The 26,858-nt window shown below is 35.6% G+C and overlaps 1 protein-coding gene and 2 pseudogenes across 2 annotated transcripts in view; 2 read left to right on the top strand and 1 right to left on the bottom strand.

The window, feature by feature from the left end:
• Nucleotides 1–26,858, top strand: part of VWA8 (von Willebrand factor A domain containing 8) — a 364,311-nt gene that overhangs the window by 238,710 nt on the left and 98,743 nt on the right. For both annotated transcript variants that reach the window (XM_054701470.1, XM_037526940.2), the window contains 3 exons: nucleotides 1,975–2,170; nucleotides 8,838–8,919; nucleotides 13,768–13,972. In XM_054701470.1, the coding sequence (XP_054557445.1) occupies nucleotides 1,975–2,170; nucleotides 8,838–8,919; nucleotides 13,768–13,972 (483 nt within the window). The remainder of the gene's footprint in view (nucleotides 1–1,974; nucleotides 2,171–8,837; nucleotides 8,920–13,767; nucleotides 13,973–26,858) is intronic.
• On the bottom strand, nucleotides 24,974–25,363 carry LOC119258717 (40S ribosomal protein S15a-like; annotated as a pseudogene).
• Nucleotides 25,927–26,377, top strand: LOC119258718 (small nuclear ribonucleoprotein G-like; annotated as a pseudogene).

Genomic DNA, 26,858 nt, shown 5'->3' with positions numbered 1-26,858 from the left:
CTCCTGCCGCCTGCTGCTCCCCTCAGCAGTGTACTTCAGTCCTTCTGCCTGCTCTGTTCCCCGCTCTGGCTCTGGTGAATTCTCTCACCCTCCCACGCTTCTGACTGTACCCAGTGCTTGTATAAATAAGTAAATAAATCTTTAAAAAAAAAAGTGAACTCTGTAAAAGACACTGTTAAGCAAATAAAAGACAATCTATAGGCTGAGTGAAACTATTTGCAAATCACATGTCCAACAATGTGTCTAGAATATATGAAGATTTCTTAAAACTCAATAGTAAGTCAAATTATCCAATATAATTATGGCCTAGCAGTAGCCCAGGGTGAGGTGTCAGAACCTGAGAAGGTAAGGACATCCTTGGTGGGGGAAGAGGTAACCACTGGTAATGTGAACCAAGTCAAAGTAGAAAAAAGATGTTTGCCTGTGAAGAGGCAATCTTCTGTGGGATGTGAGGGCACAAGTAAGGTGAGGAAGGTGTCCTTATATGAGCAGAGCTCATTGTAGGCTATCAGGGTCGATAGAATGAAGATGACATGTGCCAAAGAGGGAAAGTTAGTATTGGAGTTGGGAAATGAATCACATATGGTGGAACTGAGCAAGAAAATAATAATAAGGGTAATGAAGTCAAGATTTCTCAGTGTTGAAGAAGGGAGTTACAGATACAAAAAGAAAAAAAATCAGAATAGCCCCTATAGTTGTTGGGTTATTTATGTGAACTCATAGTTTTCAATGTATTCAAATAGCTCTGGAAATAAAATTGGATATGCATAAATAGATATATAGGTATAGGAAAAAATAGTAAAAAGCTTGAACAGATACTCCACCAAAGAGGACCTTGGGATGGCAAGAAACTGATGCATCCATTTATAGAACTGTGTTTTATTGTTTTTTGTTTTATATCTGCCCTCTCACTTTTTTTAGGTATAATTACTATATAACATATTAGTTTCAGGTATACAATATAATAATTCAATATTTGTATATGTTGTGAAATGATCACCACAATAAATTTAGCTAATTTTATTCATCATATATGTTACAAATTGTTTCCTTATGATAAAAACTTTTAATCTACTCTTCAGCAACATTCAAATATGTGAAACAGTATCATTAACCATAGTCACCATGCTATACTTTACATCAGCATAACTAATTTTTTTAAATAATTAAAAGTTTGCACCTTTTGACCTCCATCATTTTGCCCTCCTCCCATCCCCTCCTCTGATTACCACTAATCCGTTCTCAAATTATGAGCTTGGTTTGTTGTTTTTTTTAGATTTCACATATAAGTGGTATCATAAGATACTTATTTTCTTTATGTGACATTTCACTTAACAGAAGTGTCATCTATGTTGTTGCACATGGCAACATGTCATTCTTTTATGGCTGAATAATATTCCATTGAAAATAAACATCACTTTTTTATCCATTCATTCACTGATGGATACTTTGGTTATTTCTATGTTTTGGCTATTATAAATAATGCTGTCATGAACATGAGGGTGCAGGTGACTTCTGGAATTAATGTTTTTATTTTCTTCAGAAGTGGAATTGTTGGATAATATGGTAGTTCTACTTTTAATTTTTTTAATTAAAGTCTTTTTTTAACTAAAGTCTTTAATTAAAGATCATTCTATCTAAAGACAGTTCTACTGTCTTTATATATCTTTATATAATAGCATTGCATATCAGAAGAAAAAGGTTAATTGTATCTGGACAACTACCTACCCATGTGAAAAAAGGATAAACATGGATTCCTGCCTCATACCATAAACAAAAATAAATTTTTGATGGGTTAAGCATTTAAATGTGAAAAAGAAAAGTATGAATGTACCAAATTTTAAAAGGTTAGGGAATAATTTGATTTTCTTATACTTGTGAAATACAAATTTACCACTGGCATTCGCTTAAAGGGGTGCATTATAAAGGTTGTGGTGAATATTTTATATAGTATTTTAATCTCTTTTTATCCAGTCACCCAGTGAAGTTTATTCTTGGAAAAGGCCGTCATCTTTACATAAAGCAGGAATCACTGATACAGTATTCTATGGAGGAAAGAAGAAAAATGGAACTGCAAAACAGAGCAATTGTGTGACTCTTTTGGATACTAATCAGATAGTCAGGATTGTGCCTCCAGGAGAAGTTCCTCTAAAAGATATCTACCCAAAAGGTAAGAAACACAGTGGTTAGAGGTAATTCTTTTGGTAGGAATATTTAATTTATCATTATCATCCTATATTTATAAGTGTGGATAACTAAAATGGTCTAGAAGTAGCTGAAAAGACCTCAGAAATTTTTGCTGAATGTGGCTGTAGTCATTGCTATTAGAACTCAGTCATTAGTATTAAAATCAATACAATGCATTTACCTAGAATATGCTCTCAAAGAGACATTTAAAAATTATTGAAATACAATCATGTATTGCTTAATGCTGTGCTGTTCAATAACAGACCTCACATATGACAGTGGTCCCACTAGGCTAACCATATAAGCTAGGAGGAGAATAGGCCATATACCATATAGGTTTGTGTAATTATACTCTATGACATTCAAATGATGACAAAATCCCCTAACGATATATCTTTTAGAATGTATCCTTACCTTCAAGTGGACACATGAGTATGCTAGGCATAGAAAATGAGGCCTGACTTTTGTCTTACACTCCTGTGACTAAACACCAGGGCTTATGCAGGCTGATTCAGTTATCAGTGCTCTCAAAGCCAACTGATATTTATTATTTACTGTATGCCAGATTCTACATTGATCACTTGTGTAAATTCTTTTAGTCTTCAAATCTCCATTTTGTCATTTGATAGATATTTGGATTGTTTCCACTTTTTGGTAATGACAAATAAGATCACTATGGACATTTGTCTACAAATTTTTAAGTAACATAAATTTTTGTTTCATTTGGATAAATATCTAGGAATGACATTTTAAGGACATGAAAAGATTGCCAAATTGTTTTCCAAAGTGACAATACTTTTCTGGCTTCTTGTCAGCAGTGAAATGAGAGTTCACTTGCTCTGCCTCCTTGCCAGGACTTGGTATTGTCCATTTTTCCACCTTCCAATAGGTATATAGTGATAGCTCATTACGATTTTAATTTGCGTCTTTCCCTAATACATTATGATGTTGAACATCTTGTTAGGTGTATTTTCTTCAGTGAAATGTCTCTTTGGAGCATATACCCTTTTCTTAAATTGTGTCGTTTTCCTTTGAAGGGATTTTGAGTGTAAATATAAGTCCAATATCAGAATTTTCTTGCATTTTGATGAAGCTATAATCTCATTTATTTTTTTCTAGAAATTTTATAGTTGTGGATTTTACATTTGGACTTATGCTCCATTTTTATTTAATTTTTATATGGTACAAGATATGTATTGAGACTCACTGTTTTGCATGGAAATATTGTTCCAGCACCAGTTGCTGAAAAGTCTGTCCTTTTTCCATTGAGTTAACTTTATTTTTTTTTTTAAAAGATTTTATTTATTTATTTATACATACATACATACATACATACATACATACATACATACATACAAGTACTGGGTACAGTCAGAAGCGCAGGAGGCTGAGAGAATTCACCAGAGCCAGAGAGGGGAGCAGAGCAGGCAGAAGGACCGAAGTACACTGCTGAGGGGAGCAGCGGGCGGCAGGAGAGGTCTGCGCGCCATGCGGGACCCTCCTCCGGTGGCCAGGGAGCGGCCAGGGATCGAACCGGCGCCGCAGAGGCTGCGGGCAGCTTTGCAACCCAGCGCTCAACCCCTGCGCCATCAGGGAGGCCCCATTGAGTTAACTTTAGATCTTTGCTGAAAATCAACAGACCACATATGTTTGAGTCTACTTCTGAATTTTCTGTTGTGATCCATTATTCTCATATCTATACCTTCACTACTGTCACACTCTATTAGTTTTCCAGCTTTATAGTTTACAGTAAGTCTTAAAATCTGGTTGTACGGAGCCTCCAATGTTGTTGGTGGAGATAAGAAGTTGGAAAAGTCGTAAGAGGAAATCAGGAATAAGGAAAGATTCTGGCTAAATTGACCTACAGATTTCTTGAGGAAGGCAGGCTAGAGTGACCAGACATGACCTGAAGAAGAGGAAGAAGAGTCTGATCAGATATCGCGCATGATCACATTTTGAGAGTGGGGTTAAGTTAATTTAGCAGAACTCTTCCTAAAATTGGGCAATACAGATATGAACACAGAAACCCAAAAATTGGAACTGAGTTGGGAAGTGGATCCAAAAGAACCTGATTAGAGTTTGATTAAGCAGAGAATCTTTGTCATCCCCACTCACAGTTCCGCTTCCCTTTCCCTCCTGTACTATTGGCAATTTTTTCATCAGTTCTTTGTTGGTGTGCATTGGGTACTTACCAATTTTTGCTTTTATAAGTAATGAGCTATGAATATTTTGTACCAGTTTCCTTGTGTATGTGTTGACAGACTATGGGGTAGAATTACCAGATTATTTCCCAAATAAATTGTTCCAGCAGCATTAAAAAAAAAATCCTGGTGCTTTCTATCTTTATCTTCTCTTGTAGGAGTTAGACACTTTACTATGGTTTCACTTTGCCTTTCCCTGTATCAGAGAACTACTAAGTTTGAACATATCTTCATATATTGTGATTTACCTTTGTGAGAATTGCCTATGTACATGTGCCATTTTTCTTTTGGTTATTAGAAGTTTTATTTCCCCTCATTTGTTTAAATAGTGGTCCTTTATTATAAACATATATAAAATTCTTAGAACAGTTTCTGGCACATAGGAAGAATTTTAAAAATAGGGGCTTTAAAAAGAAATCTCAGGAGAATTATAAGGAGGGATCCCAGGATGATAGCTGTACATCAGCCTAGGGAATCAACTGGTTGAATTAGAACAGATGAGAATATTTCAGAAGAGATGCCTCCAGTGTCCATAGATTGGATCAATAAACCTGATCTATTTGAACATATTTAAAGATTTTGACAAGGGCACTTTTAGGATGAGTCTATACTAAGTATGTGAAAAACTAAGCCAAGAAAACATAAAAAAGAAAAAGTTGTACAGGAAAGAAAAAGCACTAACACTGTAAGACATAGCCCAGCTATGAATAGCATTTATATACTCCTAATATAAGCATTGGATGTTAATCTAACTAAAATTATCATATAAATATATTGGGGGATAAGAAAATGAAGTGTCAGGCAGGAATGAGTAGACAAAAGAATAAAACTCTGATCTTACATGGTGAGAAATCAGTAAGTAATGCCTGTAGCTTAGACATCAAGTCAGCACCTTAAGGATGAAGGTGAAACCTAAAAAAATCAGATTCAAAAGTTGAAAGTATCCCCAGGAAGAGTCGATGAGGGATTAGAGAAGTAAAACAGGGACTGTTTTCTTTTTCAAACTGTTTGACTCTTTATGTGTCTATGAAATCTAAGTCTCTCTCTCATGAAAATCAACTAAATTGATTTTTTTTTTTAGTAAATAGAATCCAACCATTTGATTAATCAGGAACTAATGCCTATCACATTTTATTGAAGAAATCAGTAGAAACTATAATATAAAGCCTATCTCCTGTTGGTTTTCACAAAGATGGTATAACTTTTGTTTAAGGCAGATGGAAATATATTTACTCCTTTTTTCTGATTGTTTTTCTTCTAGTTAAATATTAGCATTTTGGTTTTGTTTTTTTTTTTTTTTAATCACAGGCCTTAGCTCTATAAACACAAAATAATGTCCCTTGATTAAAAGCAGGACACTGTTTTTAGAACTTTAAATACATTCAAATATTTGGTATCAGCATGACCATAGAGCACTCATCACTCTTTTAATCAGTGAACACAGGCAGAGTGCAAAAGATAAGTGATTAGCAGGTGTACATCAAACTACTAGTATCAAAATACTAGTGAATTTTTAAATATAGTTTCATTTTCCCTCTGTTCTTGGTTGTGCTGCTGACAGTTTTCATCCGCCCCTAACCTTGGCACTGTGCATGTCAGCTGTCCCACTGTGGGGGCACTGTGCAGTAAACACTGCCGCATGACTTTCCTTAATCATTAGTGAACTAATCCCTAAATGTAATTTATATGTATCTTTGAAATCCACCTGGATTATAAATGTAATGGAAATTTACTGAGTCTCTACAGTGTTGAAACCTTTAAAGTGGATAGACGAGGATTTGGCTAAGTTTGGAGGAAAATCTAGCCGTCATCTTTACTTCCTTAATTCAATCATATATCCTGAGATGACTTATTTTCAAATCAGTAAACATCAATTCTGATTATTTTTCAAGTGTTTACTGTTACTGCCACCACTACCACCACCCTTAGTATATTATTGAAGTGCTTATATCCACAAATTGCCTTTTGTGATATGTGAAAATATTTTTTAGCACCAAGAGTAAAATTCTTGCTTTCTCCTTCCTGAAATAGACACAGCCATTATTACATTTTCTCACCCAATTTATGCCATGGAATTAATTTGCACAATGAAAGAAAAGAAAGATGTAGGAAAAAGGTATTCTAAATAAAGTTGACTTACTTTGCTTTCACAGGCAATCTAAAAGTGCTGATGGCAATAGCTCAACTTAATACTACTACTTATTTTTAAAATAATGACTATAAGTGGCATGCCAAAATGTAAGTTGGTTAGTGAGGGATCTCTAGATATTCCAAGCGCTTCAATAACTAGTCATTTTTGGCAAAGAGCCTGAGTCTTTAAATAATTTAATCTACTTCAGCTAGGTCCTAGCAGCAGAAGCTATCAAAAATGATACATGATGCAAAGCTTTATCCAAGACTGACCTTAGCATTTCCAAATCAGGCAGTGCGTGACTTATGATAAACATGTTCATTTCACACAAATGGCCATCTAGGGACAGTCATTCCAGCTAGGTGGTCATATTACCAAAGTAATTCTTCTTACCTTCTGCCATCCCTGAATATTACCTTCCCTTCCTCCTAACCTCTTTGTCCCCTGGGATCACTCCTTGCCTGGCTCTACAGTCCACAAGTGGTCTCTGGCCTGTCATTCCCACCTTGGAGTCTTTTTCAAATCCCCAAAGACCCACAGTGGTTTTGTTTGTTTTTTAAAGGAATTTTTCTCTTTGTGCTGTAGTCTCCTCAGATGTGACAGGAACCATATCTATTTTCTTTCTATTCCCAGCGTCTGTATAATGCTGGTATAAAGTAAGCTCAACTACATTTTTAAAAAATATTTATTGTATTTATTTATACATACAAGAGCTGGGGTGTAGGCCAGAGGTGTGGGGGAGTGAGAGGATTCACCAGAGGCAAAGTGGGGAGCAGAAAAGGCAGATTGACTGAAATACACTGCTGAGGGGAGCAGCAGAAGAGACAGGAGAGGTCTGCTATGCCATGTGGGTTAGCTCCCTGGCTGGGGATTGAACTCGCGCTACAGTGGCTGCTGATGACTTCATAGTCAACCATATTTCTTGAATAAATGAGAGATGTTTTGAGTTTTTCAGATGTCCTACTCTAAACCTTAAAGTGTAAACATAAAATAAAAATGCCAAGTTTCTTTTTTTTATAAACTGCATTTGATAAATTCAGTGCGGATATCCTCTCCATTTCATGTTAATCACAGTTGTTAAAAAAACAGACTGGGTAGATAGGTAGTAAGGGAGAGGAAGAGAGTAAGGCAGACAGAGTCAGACAGGCAGGCCAAAAGCCTTAGAAGTTTGGGTTCTGTGCAGGGGGAATTTTTTTTTAAAAGAAACGTTATCCAAGACATTGTAAAATGGAGCAATTGGAAGTCATTGTTGGCCATAGAGCCAACTCAAGTGGTGCTATGTGGAGTGTTGGACAGAGTCTAGATTACAGAACCAGAGCCCTGGGTTTGAAGGCCATCTGCATCACTCTCCAGCATTTCCCTCAAGCAAGTCACATTATTATATTACCTCTATAAACCTCAACTTCCTCATCTCCCAAACAGAAATCATAAGTCCTTGGTTGTTATCAGCATTAAAACTATCTACAAAGACTACATAGAGTTCCTGAAAAATGGCAGTGGCAGCCAGTAGTGAGGAGGGTGAGATGGTGCTCAAGTTCACAGAAGTCAGTGAGCCCCTGGAATTTGCTGGGAAGCAACTCGGGATTGGAATTGAAGGCTCTGGTCCCCATATCTCTTTACCCTCTTCTTCTCCCACATTTTCATATTCTTCAAGACCTACAGTTTTCATCCCATTGCCATACCCTCACCTCACCTTCATCTGTCTTGCAAGACCCTAAAAATAACAGCAACTGTGCAATGAAAGCTAATTTGCTGTTTTGGTGCTTTGCATTTACTAAATTCATCTAATGCTCAAAATCATGTCTGTGATGCTTAGATGCTGTTGTCCCCATTTTACAAATGACAAAAACAGAACTCAGAGAAATTATAACTTACTTAACCGGCATAAAACACAAGTAGGAAAGATCAGAACCAGGAGTCACACCAGGTCAGTCTGATTACAAAGTAGATGCTGATTCTACCATATTACACTGTCATTGTGACTTCCTACGAAGGAAAACAGAATACAGATGATGAAATATTTTCAAATAAACCATAAGTGCTAAAACATTGGCCCATCTTGAAAATCTATCAAAGATGATGAGGAGAACTTTGATTCTTTTCCGGCAGTTAAGAACTGTGACCCTAACAGAAAACAACAACTCTGACTAGCCTTGAGGCTGGACTTGGCAGAGGCCATTATCAAGAGGCCTTAAAGAGTTCTGCCCTAAGCTGCTGATAACTTCTTTCCACTTTAACAACATTTTTGCTTTCTTTTGGTCTAAGTTTGATATTGTGCAGTAATTTGATGGTCAACTCATGCCATTATTTATTTGCAGATGTTACTCCTCCACAAACAGCTGGTTATATTGAAGTCACTGATCTTCAAGTAAAGAAACTCAGATACATTCCGATCCCCAGGTAATCCATTTTCACCTTTGTTCTTAGCTTTTATGTCAGAGAAAAAAATGTTGCTTTTTGCTTCCTTAAATAACAAGCTTCTTTTTTTATTTTCGGTGGCAGTTGGTTTATATCTTGCTTTTCTTGCCCATGCTTTACTGCTGTTTTATTTTCATTTTGGAAAATGTTCAAATATTACATAGATATGTAACAGGGTGGTCCCTAGGGAAAGGGGAGGTTCCAAAAACTAGAGGTCTGTTTTATTTTCATTTAGGAAAAATGTTCACGTGTAACATAGGTATAAGTCTAATTGCCTTAAAGCCTTTCTCTTTTGTTGGTCGGCTCTAATGATGAGTTTTCCCCTGTCCGAAACTTTTCAGTATTGCATAAATTTTACGTCTGTTATTGTCATGGATGGGGAGAATCAATATAGTTCAAATGACTATTCTACCAAAAGTAATATATAAATGTGAAGCAATCCCTATCAAAATATCAACAATATTCTTTTTGAAAAATGGAAAAAATTAAAATTTGTATGAAGCTGTGAAAAGCCTTGAATAGCAAAGATACCCCTAAGAAAAAAGGAGAGAAAGGGAGTCATCACTTTACCTGACTTTAAACTATCCTACAGAGCAACAGTAATTAAAACAATATACCTGTAAGTAATCACATGAATCAATGGAATAGAATCAAAATCAGAAATAAATGTGTAATAAATAAATACTTAATTTGTGATAATGGAACCAAGACCATACAATGCAGAAAGGAGAGTCTCTTTAATCAATGGTACTGGGAAAACTGGATAGCCACAGGTAAAGAATGAACTTGGATCACCCTGTAACTTCATGCACAAAGATGAAATCTAAGTGGATTTAAAAACTTAGATATAAGACTTGCAACAATAAAATATATAGAGGAAAAACACTGGCAGTATCTTTCAAGACATCAATGATAGGTGTTTTTGTAGACTCAACCCCTATAGCAAGGGAAATAAAAGCAAAAAATAAACAATTGGAATAATCTTTCTCTATGTAAAAAGTTTTTATATAGAGAAAGAAAACTTAAGTAAATTAAAAGGGCACCCCATTGAATGAGAGAGAGTATTCACACAGTGCACAACCAACAAAGGGTTAACATTAACAATATATATCTTAAAAACTTACATAATTTAGCAATTTTAAAAATTAATAGCCCAAATGATAAGGGGGCAGCAGACCTGAACAGACAGTTCACCAAAGAGATCTCCAAGAGACCAATAGATACTTGAAAAGTATTCATTATCACTTTTAATGTAGGAGATATAAGTTAAAGCCACAATGAATTATGTCACAGCTATGAAAATGACATGTATTAAAAAGACCCTCCCCCCAACAAGTGTTGCAGAGGATGTGGAGAAAAAGGAACCCTCATACACTGTTGGGAATGTAAACTGGTGCAATCATTTTGTAAAGCAATCTAGAATTACCTTAAAAAACTAAAAATGGAAATACCATATGACACAGCAGTCTCACTCTTGGGCATCTATCCAAAGAACACAAAGCCATCACCTCAAAAAATGAGATCCCCTAGTGTTTATTGCAGCATTATTTTCAGTAGCTAGGATATAGAAATAACCTGAGTGCTCTCTGATAAAATAATTGCCTCAAGAAATGTGATATATCTACACAATGGAATACTATGTAGCCACAAGAAAGATGAATGTTGCCATTTACAGTAAAATGGAAGGAATTCAAGGGCATTATGTGCAGTAAAGCAAATCAGAATGGCAAAGACAAATATTGGACATAGCAAATGATTCATCAAAGCAAAATATTTATGTAAAACTAGTGAAAAACAATAAATAGAGAATTCTGAGGCTAAGAAGGAGAGGGGAAGGAGGAAAGGTAAGTGGGGTGTAAGACATGATGGTGGGGAAAAAAGAATTAGAATAGGGCCTCCCCAGTGGCGCAGCGGTTGAGCGCTGTGTTGCGAAGCTGCCCTCAGCCTCTGCAGCACCGGTTCGATCCCTGGCTGCTCCCCGGCCACCGGAGGAGGGTCCCACATGGCGCGCAGACCTCTCCTGCCACCCACTGCTCCCCTCAGCAGTGTACTTCGGTCCATCTGCCTGTTCTGTTCCCCACTCTGGCTCTGGTGAATCCTCTCACCCTCCCGCGCTTCTGACTGTACCCAGTGCTTGTATAAATAAATAAATAAACCTTTAAAAAAAAAAAGAATTACAATAACTAACTTATACAAATGGGAGAAAAGACATCAAAGTCAAAGAAGGCTGCCTTTGTACAAACCCTCAGAACCCCCAGAAGAAAATAACCGAGCATAGCAGTACACAGTAACCCAGAAACATAGTTTCATTACTAGGACCCTTTAATCAGGTAAATGTGAGTAATAAAAGCATTATTCTTAGAAATAGATTTACTTACTCCAATATATATAAGTATGCCTTCTTGGACCACCACAAACTTCTCAACTGAATAGAAAATGGCTTTCAGTCATTTGGGAAAATTCCTTATTCTGTATTAATTGTATGCTCATTTGAACATACCATTTGTTTGAGTAACAAATAATAATATTTCTTTTTTTTTAACTTTTTTTTTTAAAGATTTATTTATTTATTTATTTGTTTGTTTGTTTGTTTATTTATTTATTTATTTATACAAGCACTGGGTACAGACAGAAGCGCGGGAGGGTGAGAGAATTCACCAGAGCCAGAGCCGGGAGCAGAACGGGCAGAAGGACCGACCAAAGTACACTGCCGAGGGGAGCAGGGGGCGGCAGGAGAGGTCTGCGCGCCATATGGGACCCTCCTCCGGTGGCCGGGGAGCAGCCGGGAATTGAATCAGCGCTGCAGAGGCTGCAGGCAGCTTCGCAACCCAGCGCTCAACCGCTGTGCCACCGGGGAGGCCCTCAGTATTAATATTTTTTTAAATTTCTCCTTCATTAGCGGTAACTTTTTATTTGTGTCTTTTTCTCTTTTAAATTTCTATATGAACCTTATGTTATGCCAGTCATACAAAAAGCATCTGGAAGATCAGTAGCTGATCATCATAATTCATTCATTTAGAACTATACTATCCAACAGATTGCAGTGTGACCCATATATGTAATTTTATATTTCTTGGTAGCCACATTAAAAGTTAAGAAGAAAAGGTGAAATTAACTTCCTTTATTTAACTCCATATATTTAAAATGTTAGCATTTTGACATATATTCAATATAAAAATTTTAGTGAGATATTTTGCATTCCTCTTTTCTTCTAATTCTTTGAAAGCCAGTATACATTTTATATTTATAGAACATCTCAATTTGGACTTGCTACATTTCAAGTGCTATATGATTTAAAATCTGTTCATTGTCGGTGTATCCTAAGTTTCTCTTGAGATTACATTGCCATTTTTGGCATATATGTAATCCAAAGAACAATCCATCTGGGATCCAATTTTGTTGCTAGTTGCTTAAATTTAACATTCTGCTGGATACCAAGAATTTTCCATTTGATGGCTGACTTTAACAGAAAAATATATGTAACAGCAGGGCCAAAATGAATATGTCACTTTTGCACTAGTAAATTTGAATATTTTTCCTCAAATTTTCATAGTTTACACTTCCAAAATGATACCACCTAACTGTTTTATGTGGGTATCTATAAATCTAGGATTAACTTTACTATGAATCTATGTGTTCCTTAAAGACCTTGTTATTATATAGGAGGGGAAACTGCACTTTGTTTTTTGAAGAAGAGATTCTATAGCTGTTATACAAATTACAGTAAATTTGTAATTTCCTTTTTGACATGTTGAAGAAACTAAACTACCCTTACAAATTTAAATTTTTATGGTGGAGAGTTAAACATACAACCAGTAGATACAGTGCTCAATAAATATATACCTTGGTGTTCTTGGAAGAATTCAAACATGATAGCTTCATGTTAATAAGTTTTATATTCTTAAATAGCCCCTTACTTTCATACCAGCTGAGAACACTATGATATAATCCTGTATTATATCAGATGTTACCTTCTTTGAGAAGTTCTTCTAACACACTTGGTCCCATCCTACTGTTATCCACTTCATGTAAATAATTTTTAGCACTTCTGTGCCTTAGAGTAACTAGTTATCATTCTGTGTTTAGTGTCTACTAAGACAGACTGAAAAAAAAGTTGAAATAGTCTTGATTTACTCTTTAGTATAAGAATTTATAGAATATACAATGGTTTTCTCAAATCCGCATTGGTAGTTTATTATATTTTTATTACTTGATCAGGTCATCCCTGTAGGCCATTCACTTCATGTGGAAAATAAAAGATGCATTTAGAAAGCCAACACTAGTAACTGAAATCTATAATCTGCTTCTTCTGTATAGTGAGAGCTATACAGAGAAAGTATGCAGTTGACTCTTAATGTTGCATTCCTAGAAATTACTGTAGATATATATGAAATAGGTATATGTATGAAATATATAATCCAATAAATATATGAACTACTTGTTATAAATTTAAATGACTTTCTAAGTGAGAAAAGGCAAAATATCAAATACAGATTTAGTAAAACACTTAAACAAGACATCAGGTTCAGCACTGCCCTTAGACCCCCTAGGAAGTGAGTCCTACACTATAGGAGTGTGAGATATGAGTTAGCCCAGAGTTCCTCTCTTTCTGACAGTGAATGCTAGTATTATCTAGGATCCACAAATACAGGAAAATGTAAATAACTTTTTTTCTCTTACAAATAGATCTGTTGGTCTCTTATCTTTTAATCTGCTTACTATTAAAATTCTTTTCAACAAGTTAATGACCCTAAATCAGGATACACAGAATACATCAAAACCTCATTAACTGGAATATCAATTGGTTGAATATTGTGATTTCTTTTTCAGCTCAGACTCTCTCTCGCCATATACCACATGGCTGTCTACTATCTCAGACACAGATGCTCTCCTGGCTAAGTGGGGCACAGGTGGTGTCGTTACTGTTGACATGGGAGGTCGTGTCAGGCTTTGGGAAACTGGACTGGAACATCTGCAGCGATCACTCATGGAATGGAGAAGCATGATTGGGCAAGACGGTGAAAGAGATATTCAGGTACCACTTGAATTGATTTATAATCTAAAGATACACATTCAGATATAAATTTGGTTCTAAATGTCACAGTCATGAAAACTTCAGGTTCGGTGACTTGAAATAATTGCACAAATAGCTAAAATCATTAGGGGGGCCATAATAGAAAAAACATTGATAGTGAAAACATTAAAATGTGTTTTTTTTTTTTCTGTCAGTGCTGAAATATACAGGCTCAGGTCACATCCCATGAATACCATCAACTTTGATTTTTTTAAGCATATGCATTAATCAGTTTCTAACACCACTTTTGCATCTGTTCTCACTTTCACTCCCATCACTGTCAGCCTTTCTGCAAGCTACCTAGGAGACAGAAATACTGAGGCTCTTAAATGTAACACATTATTATAAGACCAAACCCTTTAGGCTAGAAGAGATAAGTAAAATTATGCATCCAAAAGAGATGTGTTTTTACCAGTGTTCTTATTTCCAGATAATGCAAGTTTAGCAGTCATAATAAGTAGACATCTGGAAAAAAAATAAGATTACCAAAAGATCAAGTCACAAAGTGAGAGGAAACTCCACACTCCACAAATGACTCATAGTCTCTGTTTTATCTAGTTGCTGTCTGAAACTAATGTGAACAATGAGGAAAGCTACGTACCCATAAATACTAAAGCATATCATAAAATGACTTATTTGTAATTTATTCATTTTACTCATCAGGGAAAAACCTTTCTGTTTACATTTCATTTTTATCCAACAAAGAGGAAAGTAAATGTCTGCTGGTTGTGGTGTTCTCCAAAGAACCAATTATAAGAAATTTCTACAAATGCATACATTGACACATGGTTAATAATTACTAATTTAAGAGGCTATTTATGTGATTTTTTTCTTTAAATGAGAAATATTTATTGATATATTTGTAAGTAATTTATATATATTTCTTAGTCTTAAAAGCTTATTAGAAACTTAAAAGCTTAAAAACTTAAGTCTTAAAAGCTTATTAGTATATATTCTTTGAAAATCACAAACCAATGTCAAGTAACCTCAAATTCTCTTGAAAGTGTATGAATATATTACTTTAAGTTAAACCCAAGTATTGCTCTGAAATAAGCATGTCATTAAGTTCAGTGGATCTATCACAGCAACAGACTGCATGTTGGTCACTATCCATAACAATAATTAGAGAATTAATCATGGTTCTGTTTCTTTTATTATTGTGAACACCAATTTGGTTTCCCTTTGAATTAAACTCTTTCATTACAGTGATTCATGCTTAATAGTAAACACTATTGTATTTTTTTTCTTATATTTTGCTTCAGTCTCTCACGTGTTCTAGAGAACAAAGGTCATGTTTTTGCTGTTGGCAGATTTGTGGCCTCAATCAAGTTTATCTTTCATAACAGTTAAACCCTTTTTTAAAAAATTCATTTATTTATTACATTGTTGGTAATTTTTGTATAGTGTTTGATTTCTCCCCTCAGTTGTTGTCCCCCATAGTTCTACACCACCAAAGCACCCATCACCATTGTCCCTTGCCCTGTTTGCTCCCCTGTTTTGATCCCTTGCCCACCCCTGCTGTATGCCTCAGATCTCTGGTCAGCTTGCAAGTTTTGTCTTTTTCCTGACCCTTTGTTTGGTTTCTCTGTATTCCACATACAATTGAAACCATCCGATATTTATCTTTTTTCTCCTTGACTTATTTCGCTTGGCATAATCCCTTCTGGCTCCATCCATGTTGCCTCCAATGGCATGAGTTTATCTTTTTCAATCACTGAGAGGTACTCCATTCTGTATATATGCTATATCTTCTTGATGCATTCATATGTTCTGGGGCATTTAGGTTGTTTCCATATTTTAGCTATTGTAAATAGTGCTGCAATAAACATTGGAGTAGAGAGTTCCTTTTGAATTAGTGTTTTTGTGTTTTTTGGGTAGATTCCTAGGCATTGAATCACTGGATCATATCGTAGATCCATTTTTAGTGTTTGAGGAACCTCCACACGGCATTCTAAAATTGTGGTTTTGATTTGTGTTTCCCCAATTATAAATGATGTTGAGCAATTTTTCATATACCTGTTGGCTGTTTGCAGATCTTGGAAAAATTTCTTTCAGCTCTTCTGCCCATTTGTTGACTGGGTTGTTTGCTTTGTTTTTGGTTGAGTTATGTGAGCTCTTTGTAGGTCTTTGATATCAGTCCCTTATCAGTTGTATGGTGTGCAAATGTTTTCTCCCATTCCACAGGATGTCTCTTTGTTTTGGTTATTGTCTCTTTTATTGCACAGAAGCCTTTTAGTTTGATGTAGTCCCAGCTGTTTATCTTCTTTGTTTTCCTTGCTTCTGGAGATAAGTCCTCAAAGATGTTTCTGAGGTTTATGTCATAGAGTTTTCTTTTATGTATTTTATAGTTTCAGTTCTTACATTCAAGTCTTGAGTTGATTTTTGTGTATGGTGTGAGATAAAGGTCTAGTATTAGTCTCTTGAATGTGGCAGTCCAGTTTTCCCAGTACCATTTATTGAAGAGGCTCATCTTGTTCAAGTGTATATTCTTTGTTCCTTTGCCATAGATTAGTTGACCATATATGTGTGATTTTATTTCTGGGCTTTCAATTCAATTCCATTGGTCTGATAACAGGTAAAATCTTCAAAAGGCCTTTTAGTCATAATTTTGGTAACTGTTCTTGACAGCTGCAAAAATTAACCCTTATTTCAGCCCTTCACTTTCCAGTGACTTCCCCAACTCAACTCTGTATCTTTGTATGTACAGCTCTTCAAATAGTGATTGGTACATAGTAGATATTTAATATGCTTGTTTATACTTACACCCATATACACTAAATTGCACTGGTCACTGAAACTTATTGACAACAATGGAATTCTCTTAAACTGTCACAAATTATTCATTTATTTTTATGTAACTGCTTATTGAATGAATATATATGTCTATTAACTTAGAAATGAATGGAATTATAGCATCTAACATCTCAAGGAATAACCAAAATTTTCAGCTATATTATGCAGTGCATTATCTGATCCTTCCCCAAACCAGACATTTTCCAGAAAGTGTTAAACTTTGTCTCCAATACAAATTCAAATATAACAAAAATAAGACTTATGAAGTGTTACATAATTCATAATTGAACAATAATTCAATTTGGAAATTAGAATAAATATTATCTAATATATCTTTCCACCTCTAAGGTTTCTTGATCATTTTGGTTGATATTGAACATACATACTTATATACATACTCTGAGAAGCAAATTGTCCATATAGGCAGCCTTTGTTCTAATTTTTTTATCATCTCTCTTCTTCTCTTTCTAGCTGCTTGGTAAAGAATAAGACAGCCTATTTAATTGTTCTTAATTGTTATTATCAAGTACTTTGCACAACCAGATGTAAATATGAATCAGGAGCAGTGGTGAAAACAAGGGTCTTTAACAGTTTCCTTCCTGTTTGATCCCTCAAGTATTTCTTCATTTATGAACCCTTAATTCCATTTAAGTCTGTTTCTGATTTTGAAACTTGGAAAATGCCTTTCATAAAAGTATTGAGAAAAGAGACTAGATTCTCATTACATATCATGTCTGAGTGTCAGCAGCTTCCCTACCCCCCTGGCAGAGGAAGTAGCCTGATCTCCATCTAGTGGCCAAAGAGACTTACTTTACATGGAAATTTGAAACCTTGCTTTACACACCAGTATTTTGAGGTGCTCAGGCTTCTGGTAGGGGAGATTTACACTCACCTATCTTGAATGGTTGTTACTTATAGGACTATCTCATGATTTAAATAGTAATGAAGCGAGAAAAACAACCTGCCATGCCGTACTCTACAAATCACCCTCCATCTTTCACCAATTCCTTTGCACTCTAGAAAAGAAGTGTTTATATATTGCACAATTATGTGCTTTATCACTAACTTTTGTATTTTTGCTATATTTAAGATATCTAGACTTACTAGCTTTGAATTCATTTTGCTTTGTACTTTTTTGTTTGATTCATTGGTAGTTTAATGAGTACAGCTTGCAAAAGAGTATTTATTGAGCTCTGTATATAAAATGTGTTCATTAATTTTACATTCTTGATAGGAACATGTGTTTTCTTATAGTAAACAACTATAACAAAACTCAAAATATCACTGTAACTATAATTCTGAGAGCCCATTATTAAGAATCCACACTTTCTGCTTTTAAACTTCATATTTTCAGAAGCATGTGTTAATTATAAGTCATAATTCTCCTGACTATACTTCATCACTTTCTTGCTAAAGCATATTTGTAATATTTTTAGTTACATTTGGATTCTTCCCAAGAAGGCTGTCAAATCTACACAGCGGTCTTCCTCAGAAATCAGATATAGTTCTCCAGAAGACTCCTGGTGACTATTTTTGTGGGAGCAAAAAAGGTTAAAAGGTTACAGCTTTCAAATGTTAGTTTCCAATTTTAGGAAAATAATTAGAAAGTAAATCCTCCATAGATTATTGGTAGAATCTCATTGAGACCTTTGAATAATACTTCCTTAACTGTATACTTTGAAGATGAATAGAATATTCAATGTGTGACTAGAACTTTTTCACCCTTTGGTTAAGATAGCTTGGCACACAGTATATGTAGCAAATATTTGAAAACAGAGAGAGGCATGGACAAAAACTCATAGAAATGACAATTCATTTATATTAAGCACCACTAGTCCTTTCCCTCTCTTTAGAGGAAAAAAATGTAAGAATAGGAGTAAATGTAATTTGCCATTATACTTTGATAACTAAGCCTGGCCTTTTCTTTAACCACCAGTCAACACTTACTAATTTTTTAAGATCTCAGTAAGTTGTTAAAGATTACTGTCAGACTCTTTAATTGGTACTCTGTTAGTAAATGAGTTTTTCCGGTCTGTGTCATCTTCAGATCCACCATGGAAATTTGCAATCCTTTGTTCTTTTCAAGGAGCATAGTTGACTCTTGTACTTCATTCTTTACTTTGGAACACCGAAAGTACATAACAGTCTGATTTGGTGATGTAAATCCTCCCTCCATGACTTATATCAAATTTCCAAAGGTTAACTTTGCTCTCAAAATTCCTGAATATTTAGCAATCATCTCTTGCAAACTGGTAGTGTGGTTCCAGCATGCCACTGACTTGATTAAGCCTTTAGCCAACTCCCGAAGGAGAATTACTTCAGAAATAAGGCAGTGAAAATGTGGATAAGGGAAGAAAAGAGGAAAAGAAAAAAGGAAAGGGAATACTTAGAACACAAATAATGAGTTGGTATCATGTTATCTCTGGGAGATACTGAAGTTTAGCAGTGCTTTTCAGTAATTTGGTTTGAGCAAAGAATTGGAGAGGAATCTGCACTCAAACAGAATGACACTCTTGGACTCACGCATAGGGGCTTCCTTTCTTATAAACACTGTATTTCAGAAGGAAGTTAACAGTTGATTTTTACATTCCTCCAAATGTAATACTTCCATTGGATAACTATTTTACCAATAATTGCTAGATCCAACTAAAGTTAAATGAGCAACCAACTCCCAAGACAAGTAAATAAACAAACCTAGGATTTTGGGAAGGCATTGAGTTTTCATTACCCTTCTGTACATATCCAAAAAGAATGACAAGCCCATAAGTTATGAAAAACCATGGGCATTATAGAGTTTTAAAGTAATAATAAATATGGAAATAGAATTATACACAACATAACATTTTGTTAGGTGACGGACCACATATACAATGGTGGTCCCTGTTTACAGCCTAAGCGTGCACAAGGCTATGCTATCAAGATTTGTTTCATGTATGCTCTGGGACTTCACACAACAATGAAATATTTCAAGTCCTTTCTCTCATGATGGACCTTAAGATGATTATTTTATATGGTGCTTACTAAACAAATAAAATTTAGAAGCTTTGAATTTAAGTAATAATGGACTGCAGTATTCTTTAATGCTTACCTGGAAAAAAAACAAATTTGTTAGTCAAATGCCTAATATTAAATCATGACCCAATGAGTTACATAATTCATCATCTGTCTTAGTGTTAAATATGAAGTTTGTTTATAATCCTGTTTAGAAAAAGTTGGGGGGTTTTTTGGTTTGTTTTTTTTTTTTTTTTTAAAGATTTATTTATTTATTTATTTATTTATTTATTTATTTATTTATTTATTTATACAAGCATTGGGTACAGTCAGAAGCGCGGGCGGGTGAGAGAATTCACCAGAGCCAGAGCGGGGAGCAGAGCAGGCAGAAGGACCGAAGTACACTGCTGAGGGGAGCAGTGGGTGGCAGGAGAGGTCTGCGCGCCATGTGGGACCCTCCTCCGGTGGCCGGGGAGCAGCCAGGGATCGAACCGGCGCTGCAGAGGCTGCGGGCAGCTTCGCAACCCAGCGCTCAACCGCTGCACCACCAGGGAGGCCCTAGAAAAAGTTTTGTCCAGTCTAAAAAAGGATTTAAAAAAATGGTGTGACCTAAATGTGTCAGCTTGAAGAAAAGCAGGAAATCAATGATAGGCCCATTGTGAACAGAGGATTATAGTGTTTAGCCTTATTCAAAAGACAAATTATAACAGGACCAAAAAACACACAACAAAATATACATCATCTTTAGCCTGAGTCCTGAGAACCTTAAAAAGCAAGTCCTATTTGGAGCTCTTTTTCTTAGTTCTTCTATATGCAAATTCTTATCTTTCCTTACAACATTCTGAAAATATCTTTTTATTCTGTTCTTTACAAGGTCAAACCAAAGGTGCCATCTCTAAACTCCCACTTTGAATAGTCCTGCTCATTCAATCAGTCTACTTTTGTTGAACATTCTGAATTGCTAGAATAAAGAAATAAATAAGATACAGGTGTGAACACAAGGATCATGATTATATCATGATTATAGTTTTGTAGGATAGCAGAGAATAATTGAATAAAATAGCATAAACGCACTCTGCCCTGTCTCTCCTACTGAATTCAGCGATAAAACCACATAAGACATCAGTGTAAAAAAAGTAATAACAGTACAAAACACAACAATACAAAAACAGACAATTATAAATCAGAGACATCCTGCAGGGGAGGAAGAGGGATAGGGATCAGAGGGACGGAGGGAGGAGCACAGGGGACTGTGGTGATGGTGCACAGGTGCATTGGTGAAGGAAATTCTATGGGGACTGTACCTGGGGTGAGGTGGGGGGAGAAGCAAATATTGTTTAAAAATGAACAATGATGTAAACAATAAAAATAAATTTAAAAATAAATTAAAATTTAAATTTAAAAACCTGGATAAGATTCAAGGAGCAACTGTTTGAAGTATCTGAAAAAATAATGATAACAGGTAGATTAAGGAAAAAACAATTTGAGTGCCATTTTTCTTACAGAATCTCCTGCCCTTGACTCAAGGCAGTCTAAAAATGGAGGTGGGTATTCTCAGCAAACTAGAAGTAGAAAGGAACTCCCTCTACATCTGCAAATACCCTGCTGCTAGCACCACATTTCATGGCAAAAGACCAACTGCCTTTTCCTCTAAAATCAGAAATAAGGCAAAGATGTCCATGCCTATCACTCCCAGTCAAGATCAAACTGAAAGTCTTTGCTCGTATGACAAGAAAAGTAAATGAAAGGCATAAAAATTGGAAAGGAGGAAATAAAAATCCCAACTTGCAGGCAAATAATTGCCTACATGTAGAATCTAACAAAATAAAAAAAATACCATTTCTCAACTAACAAGTGAGCTTAGCAAGTTCAGAAACCAAATATATCTCTATATTAATATTAATAATTAAATGCAAATTTTTAAAATTTATCATTACCAACAGCTCCCTCTAAAAATGAAATACTTAGAAATAAGTTTAACCAAGATGTGTATGTTGAGTGCTACAAAACACCAATGAAGGAAATCAAAGACCTAAATAGTAGTAGAAATATACTGAGTTTGTGGATTGGAGGGCTCAACAAAATAAATAGAGATTTAACACAATTCCAATCAAAATCTCAGCAGGACTTTTTTATGTGGCTATAGAAAAGCTCATTCTAAATTTTATATGGAAAAAAGTAACTAAAATAACCAAAACAATTTTTTAAAAGAAGAATAAAGTTAGAGAATCATACTCCCCGATTTTAAGATTTACTATGAAAGTGCAATAATCAAGGCAGTGTGATGCTGGCAAAAGGATAAACACATAAAAAGTAGAACAGAATACAGTGTTCAGAAATAGACCCACATATGGCCAATTGATTTTCAACAAAGGTGCCAAAGTAATTTAGTGGAGAACAGATAATCTTTTCAACAAATGGTGCTGGAACAATTGGACATGAATATGCAAAATAAACAAATTTAAAAACCTATTAATTAAAAAAAATTGACTCAATGACTGCCAATCCAGTAATGTTATTAGAAGACATCAGTACATGGCACCTGCCATGTCATCATTCATTGTTGCTATTTTACAGACAATGTGAAGCTAATTTCAATATTTTTAAACTCCTAAAGTAAAGAAAGCTAATTTGATTAGAGAGTTTGAAAATAACTCTCAACCTTTGGTATCATTCTGGGTATAGAAAAATGTTCAAGGTATGTAATTCACAGATGATGAAACTGAGACCTGGAGAGGTTAAGAACCTGACCAAGGTCACACTACTATTAAGTGGCAGTTAGAGGTCTTTAAGTGTATTCTCTTAGCCACACTGCTTTACAACCCAGGCAGATTTATCAACTTTCACCATTTAGTTAGCTATCCAAATGTTAGAATACCTCACAGTGCCAAATTCTGAAAATGTCAGTGGAGTTAAAACTTGGAATTTGTTTCTTTATAACTCCATCTGATCATATTGGTTCCCGGGGATGTCAGCGTTTCCGAGGAGTCATGGAATATTTTGAAGCAGGAAAGAATCCTTTTGGAGGCTCCTTAATATTACTGGTAGAATCAGAAGTTGTAGAGATTATTATACCATTTTATAAATCTCTGGAAGTCTTTCCTTTGATAAATAAATAAGTTATACTGTTTTAAAATGTCTGCACTGTTCAAGTGAGCAAGACAGCAGGATCTGTACTTGGTTTCTAGGAGAGCAAGTCTTTTGGTGGGAAAGGGGTAGCAAGAACCATAGTTGCAGTGACCACGATCCAGTGAGTTGATTAGGTGTCCCATAATCACCACCAGACAACTTTACGTTTCTGTGGAAATGGTTTATCAATCTTTCTTTTCCCAGCACTAATGGTTTACTCTTGAGACTCTTTAGTGCCTATTTAAGAAATGGGACATTGAGGACAGTCCCCACACAAGAATACGGCTTCTCCTAGAGGCTGTAGTTAAATCACTGGTGGAGTGTTTAGAAGAAAACTGATGCTTCTCAAATTTAAGAAGAGCCATCACCAGTTCCAGTTACCAGTGAAAGCAGTAGCACTGTGATGATGAGAAGGCTAGAATCTCAAACTTTTACCTATTTCAACATCATTTTTAAAGTGTTTACTATAAAGCAAATGAACATCAAAAAAATCAGAGGTCAGGTGGCACAGAAAAAAAGTAGAGAAACTCCATCATCCTGTTTTGACAAATAGGTTATGTTAAATTTGTGATAAAATATTTGCTAATAACCAGATCAGCTTTCAGAACTTCACTGGATGCATGTGTTGTCTTCTACTTTGATAGTTTATCTAGAAGTCTAACTTACATTAAAAGACACAAGACCTAACAGGAATTGGAAGGGTTTTCGAGAGCTACCTTGATCTGAACCTCTGTAGGATTTGCTGGTCAGACGATAGAGGTAGGAAAATAGGTATGTATGCTCACTTTCCATGCATTTCATCCATTATCTAAACCTAGTAATGAGCTATTAATGTTCTCTGCTGCCATCCAAAGACTGGATTGCATTGGATCTCAGAAAGAAAGTGTACTGTTTCTGGTGTAGAAATGTGAATTTCTCAAGGTAGGCTAGAAGCCCAACTGGGACACAAAAACTAGAGTAACTAGACTTATCTGTCCCAAAAGTAGCTGCCATTGCATCCATTTAGAAGTTGGTTTTCTTTTCCAAACTACTTTTGTCCCCTGATTTCATTTAATCTGTTCAGCCATGTTTGTGTACTCAGGAAATAACTGTCACTTTTTTTAAATGAATTGATTTACTAATGATTATCTGCACATATATAAAGTGAAAACTTCTAAATATAATCTCAGTCTGTACAAATGAATGCCTTCCAGGATTCCCAAGTTTCCAGCAACTGTTGATACCTGTAGATCCAAATATGTAATTATATATTTGTCATCACAAACAGTTTTTGGGTGGGGTGGAAGTTTTCCTGTCTTGTCACTCTATCTGCACTCTAATGACTATGTCATTTTACTCTCAATTCCTTAAAAGCTCTGTTGGTTCTGTCACTTTTCTAGATGACTTTCATAGAATGGCAGTGTTTATACTCTAGACCTGACTTCTGCAAGATCATCAAACCATAATTTCTTAGGAAGATGATTCAAGCTGTAGAATTTTTTGTGGCATTGGCAGGTTTTCATCTATTGAATTATGGAAGTTAAGGACAAACAATTTGAATCCCTTGAGAATCAGCCAGCCATTCTCACCCAATAAAAGTGCTTGGGATCATACCTTTATTTTACTTGGGTATTTGGAGAGTTCAAAGGAGAGAGAGGGCATTCCAAGTATTACAAAAATCATGACTACCAGCATAGATAAGAACAAGCTCTGTATTTTTCCTTAATAAGAGGGAGAATTGTGGATGGGCTTGAATCACCACAACCTTGTGACCTGGGAACAAATACCAGAAGAGCAATGAGAAAACATTGCATCCAGTTTGATACAAACACTGGATCCAGGTTCATTCAACACAGCAACTATCTCAAGGACACTGTGGAGCGTACATGAGAGCGGAGGCTAGAGCAAGAGTTGGATCTAGCCCCACTGGAAAGGCTGGGGGATTTCAGAAGACAGGGTGGTTTAGTATTAGCACAGTCCTGTTGACACAGGGCTTTTTTTTTTTTTTTTTTTTTTTTTTAAGCACCAAAGTCCTTTGAGGCATTTTATTTGCACATATGTTTCACATCCCTAGAAAAGTAATCCCAGGATTTTCCTTCCTGTGTGTTTTCATCTTGCTTCTTCATGGTCCATGATGACAGCTGAGGTTATCAGTACAATGAAACCAAACTGACGGATGGAAGCAGATTATTCTGCCCTTTTTCTAGATCTTTGAGTTGCACATCAAATCTGGGGCTGATTATTCCACACTTGTTTAACCTGCCTGTGAGGTTCACAACAGTTTTCCCAGCTCTGATCATCAGTGATTTCAAATTTGCCAATGTAACCATGCTTCATCATCACAGTCAGAAGCCAGATGCTAACTTTGGAGCATGGTCTAATAAGGACTTGGCGTTTGCCTCTCTTTTTGGCATTGTTGATGCTCTTGAGAGCATCAGCCAGGACATTCGTGTGCACCATTATGGTGGCACAGAAAGATGGTGGAAAAAGGACCTGACATGGGACTTTTTAAAAGGCCTTAAAAGGAAACTTACCTGCCTGGTAACCCTTGGTCTCTCAAGTTTATCCCTTAGCATATCACAAGACAAATGTAACTAAAGCAAACAGTGTCTTTTGGGGAACAGTGCAATAAAGAGTCACCTGAAGAGGACAAACTAGGCTGTGTGAAGGCCAGTGAGGTTTTCAGGTTCCCTAAAGTTGAATCATGAAGGCTGCATTTGGTGTTCTGGAAAAGAGCCCGGAGAAAAGCAGGGCAACTATGAAGCTGCGGTATTGGCCAGGTGTGCCCTGATAGAGGAAGAAAGAACATGGGACATGAGGCAGACACTATGGGTGTTTCTACTTTGGATATCTGACAAAATGGCAGATCATTAAAGGAATCAGGGTAGTTGTAAAGGTGATAAAGTGGGGGCATTTTAAATATGCTAAGTTTGAGTTAATGGTGAAATATTCTACTGATAGTGTGCAGTCAGTAGTTGGAAATAAATAATTGGACTAGAGCTTCATTCTAGGGAGAGTTACATGATCTTTAACATGGGGGTTTTAGTTGAAACCTTTAAAATGGTTTGGTGCTAAGGGAAATAGAGATATAAAGTAAAATGATCATGAGAAATAAGCTACATTTCAGAATACAGGTGAAGGTAACAGATTTCATCTGGAGGCATCTTGGACTCATGGAGTAGACACCATGAGCAAAACTCAGCCTTCCATGTTGAAACACTTTATGAACAAAAGGTTATTGAAACTAGATGGTGGCAGACATGCCCAAGGAATGCTGCAGGGATTTGATACCTTCATGAATATTTTGCTAGATGAATGTACAGAGACAGTAACTGACAGGTGACAAAACAGGATTAGGATGGTGATAATATGAGGAAATAATATCATCCTGTTCAAAGCCTTGGAATGAGAGTAAAATGTGGTGGTGTTCACCAATAGTGCCCTCCTCTCTCCACAGCATCTTTTTACTATGAAAGAAAAATTGGGTCATGTATATTTTTCTTATTGTATTATTTGTTAAACAAACTTTTATAATAGTCAAAAAATGCCTTCTCAGATGTTCTGAATAACAAAAAAAAGAATGTTAGTAATTATTATTTCTATCTAGAACTGTTCCTGTTTGAGACCAACTTGTTCAAATGTTTTTGTAAAATCTTATTAAAATCTTATTAATAGAAGAATCTTATTAAATATGAAAAAAAGAAATACTTAGTCAGATGTTTCCCAAAGTATATTTCTCTTCAGATCATATAAATCTTTCACTTTTTACAAAAGTATATTCTCAGGAACCCCTCTTACCCCCCCCCTTTTTTTTTGAATAAGAAATCCATGTTCAAGCTGTTAGGAGTTAATGTATAACTTAGTAGCCTCTTAGAGGGGAAATTACAATTTAGTAAGTAATCTGAAAAGTCCCACGTTACAATTTAGTAAGTAATCTGAAAACCCTATTTAACCC

The sequence above is a fragment of the Talpa occidentalis genome, unplaced genomic scaffold (genome assembly GCF_014898055.3).
Source record: "Talpa occidentalis isolate TD23 unplaced genomic scaffold, MPIMG_talOcc4v2.1 talOcc4.5, whole genome shotgun sequence".
Classification (NCBI taxonomy): Eukaryota; Metazoa; Chordata; class Mammalia; order Eulipotyphla; family Talpidae; genus Talpa; species Talpa occidentalis.
This window is presented reverse-complemented; position numbering and strand designations above follow the sequence as displayed.